The 2,736-nt window shown below is 39.7% G+C and overlaps 1 protein-coding gene across 1 annotated transcript; it reads left to right on the top strand.

Annotated features, from left to right (window-relative positions):
- Window positions 1–1,393: 1,393 nt before the first annotated feature.
- Window positions 1,394–1,996, top strand: LOC138885879 (uncharacterized). The gene has a single exon (XM_070166871.1). The coding sequence runs from the start codon at window positions 1,394–1,396 to the stop codon at window positions 1,994–1,996; it is 603 nt and encodes a 200-aa protein (XP_070022972.1).
- Window positions 1,997–2,736: the final 740 nt, after the last annotated feature.

Here is a 2,736-nt window from a genome sequence, read left to right as displayed (position 1 = left end):
TTGGACCTAATGTCATCCTGAAGCTAGATATGACCAAAGCTTATGATAGAGTATCTTGGCTATTCCTAACCAAGGTACTGAGAAAGATGGGATTCACAGAAAGGTTGATAGGGATTGTCTTTGGATTAGTTTCAAACAATTGGTACTCTATTCTAATCAATGGTCAAGCTCATGGTTTCTTTAAGTCCTCAAGGGGAGTAAAACAAGGTGATCTTGTATCTCCAACTTTGTTCATATTGGCAGCAGAAACATTATCTAGGGGTCTCAATGCACTACATACTAACCTGTATTTTTGTGGATTTGGGATGCCAAAGTGGAGTCCAAGGATCAATCATTTGGCGTATGCAGATGACATGATTATTTTCTCATCCTCAGATGAAACATCTCTGATGCTGATTATGCAAGTGCTGAAGGCATATGAAGCTGCATCTGGGCAGCTTGTTAACAAGACCAAATCAGCTGTGTACCTGCATCATTTAACAGACATGGAAGTGGTCAGCAAGGTGGAAAGGATCACAGGCATTCATAGGAATGATTTCCCTATCATATATCTAGGTTGTCCGATATTTTATGCAAGGAGAAAGCTGGAATTCTATCAGCCCCTAATTACTAAGGTAATGGACAAACTGCAATCATGGCAGGGCAAGTTATTATCAGTAGGGGCAGGGCAGTTCTCATATCCCATGTATTGCAAAGCATGCCTATGCATCTACTATCAGCTGTAAACCCTCCAAAGTATGTGATAAATAGGTTGCACAAATTGTTTGCTCAGTTTTTCTGGAGCAGCAATGTAGGAGGAACTAGTAGGCATTGGGCGTCATGGAATACTTTATGCATGCCAGTTGAGGAAGGAGGAATAGGTTTCAGGTCACTGCATGATGTAGCAAAGGCATTATTCAACAAGTTGTGGTGGAATTTCAGAACAAAACCAAGCTTATGGAGCTCTTTCGTATGTCAGAAATACTGTAAAAAATTAAATTCTGTAATTGTTCCGTGGAAAAGGGGGTCTCACATCTGGAGAAAAATGTTGGAATGCAGAGATCTGATTGAACATCAAATACTTTGGCAAACAAAAATGGGATCATCGCTATTTTGGTATGAAAACTGGACAGGTGTTGGGGCACTATATTTTTTAGTTCCTCAGGAATTTGGCATTGATGAAAATGTACATAATGTACATGATGTTACCTTAGATGGTGAGTGCGATGTGGACAGGCTATTTGAAATGCTTCCTGAAGACTTAGCAGTACACATTCTGGAGAAAATCAAACCACCTTCAAAGATGCAGGTTCTTGACAGGCCTTGTTGGATGCTGGAAACAAGAGGATATTTCAGAGTTAAGTAAGCATGGGAGTATACGAGAAGAAGAGATTAACCAAGAACAGTTTATATAATGATTTGGGTAAAGGGACTGCCTTTTAAAATAGCATTTTTCATGTGGAAAGTGTGGAAAGCAAAGCTACCTTTAGATGATTTCTTGAAGAGGGTAGGCTACTGCATGCCATCAAAATATTGGTGTTGTGTACAGAATGACGAGGAATCTCTTCAGCACTTGTTTTTTAGATCAGAAACTGGAAAGACAACTTGGAAGTATTTTCTATCAAGGGCAGGAATAGTTGTGGAGGGACTTACATTGTACCAAGCAATTACAAAATGTTGGACTGCAAATGTGTGCTTAAGGCTAAAACCAGTAATGCAAGCACTCCCCTCATGCGTAGTTTGGGATCTTTGGAAAAGAAGAAATAGTATGAAGTATGGGGATGCCGTGACAACTAGCAGGGTGATTTATCAAGTTTCATCACATCTCCAGGCATTGGTGAAAGTGAGAAAGCCTAGGATGGACATGGTACCTCACAAATGGCAAGATCTATTAGCTATGATGGAAAATTTCACTCCTAAACTTAAGGTTACAAAAGTCATATGGGAACTTCCAAGTGCAGGATGGCTAAAAGTTAATACGGATGGTGCATCGAGGGGAAATCCAGGAAGGAGATAAATAGGTTTTTGTATAAGAAATGAAAATGGTGACATAGTCAAGTCAATAGGGATAGAGATTGAGGAGACAACAAACACAGTAGCTGAAGCGAAGGCATTGGTAGAAGCACTAAGGTTCTGCAGAGTACAACAATACTCTCATGTATGGCTTCAAACTGACTCAATGTTATTAAAAAAGATAATGGATGGGATCTGGAAACCACCATGGACCATATCTGAGCAGGTAGAGGAAATGATGTAACTAATGAATGGGGGCAATTACACAGTTACTCATATTCATAGGGAGGGAAACAAGCTGGCAGATCACTTGGCTAACTATGCTTTAGATCAAGGAGAAATAGAATACCAACAATTCTGGCATCTAGATCCACAGGGAAAGAGGTTGGTTAATGAAGATAAGCTGCAATGTCCAAATCTAAAGGTGAAGGTGAACAGGAGATAGGAAGCAAAGAGATAAGGAAGAACAAGAGACATGTCAAATTAATCGACCAATATTTTCAAATCCTAAGGGAGGAGGATATAATGGTTGGTATTTCTAACTATCTTTTCTCTAATGCAGGTGCAACTACGATGCTTATGGCATTCCATGATGCAACTTTTGAGATAACTAATGCTAAAAAACAAAAACACATCAATAATAGAGCACAACAAAAAAGACTAATGGCGTTGGCAACCCAACCAGCATGGGGTGAAAGCAAGCTTTCAGTTCATTGGATATACAACCAGCATGGTGCAGAAGTG

The sequence above is a fragment of the Nicotiana sylvestris genome, chromosome 2 (genome assembly GCF_000393655.2).
Source record: "Nicotiana sylvestris chromosome 2, ASM39365v2, whole genome shotgun sequence".
Lineage (NCBI taxonomy): Eukaryota > Viridiplantae > Streptophyta > Magnoliopsida > Solanales > Solanaceae > Nicotiana > Nicotiana sylvestris.
Note: the sequence above shows the minus strand (reverse complement) of the source record. Positions and strands in the feature narration are given on the sequence as shown.

Bases quoted from the DNA above. Each gene is read 5' to 3' on its own strand.
- LOC138885879 (XM_070166871.1), top strand. From the start codon at position 1,394: ATGATTTGGGTAAAGGGACTGCCTTTTAAAATAGCATTTTTCATGTGG.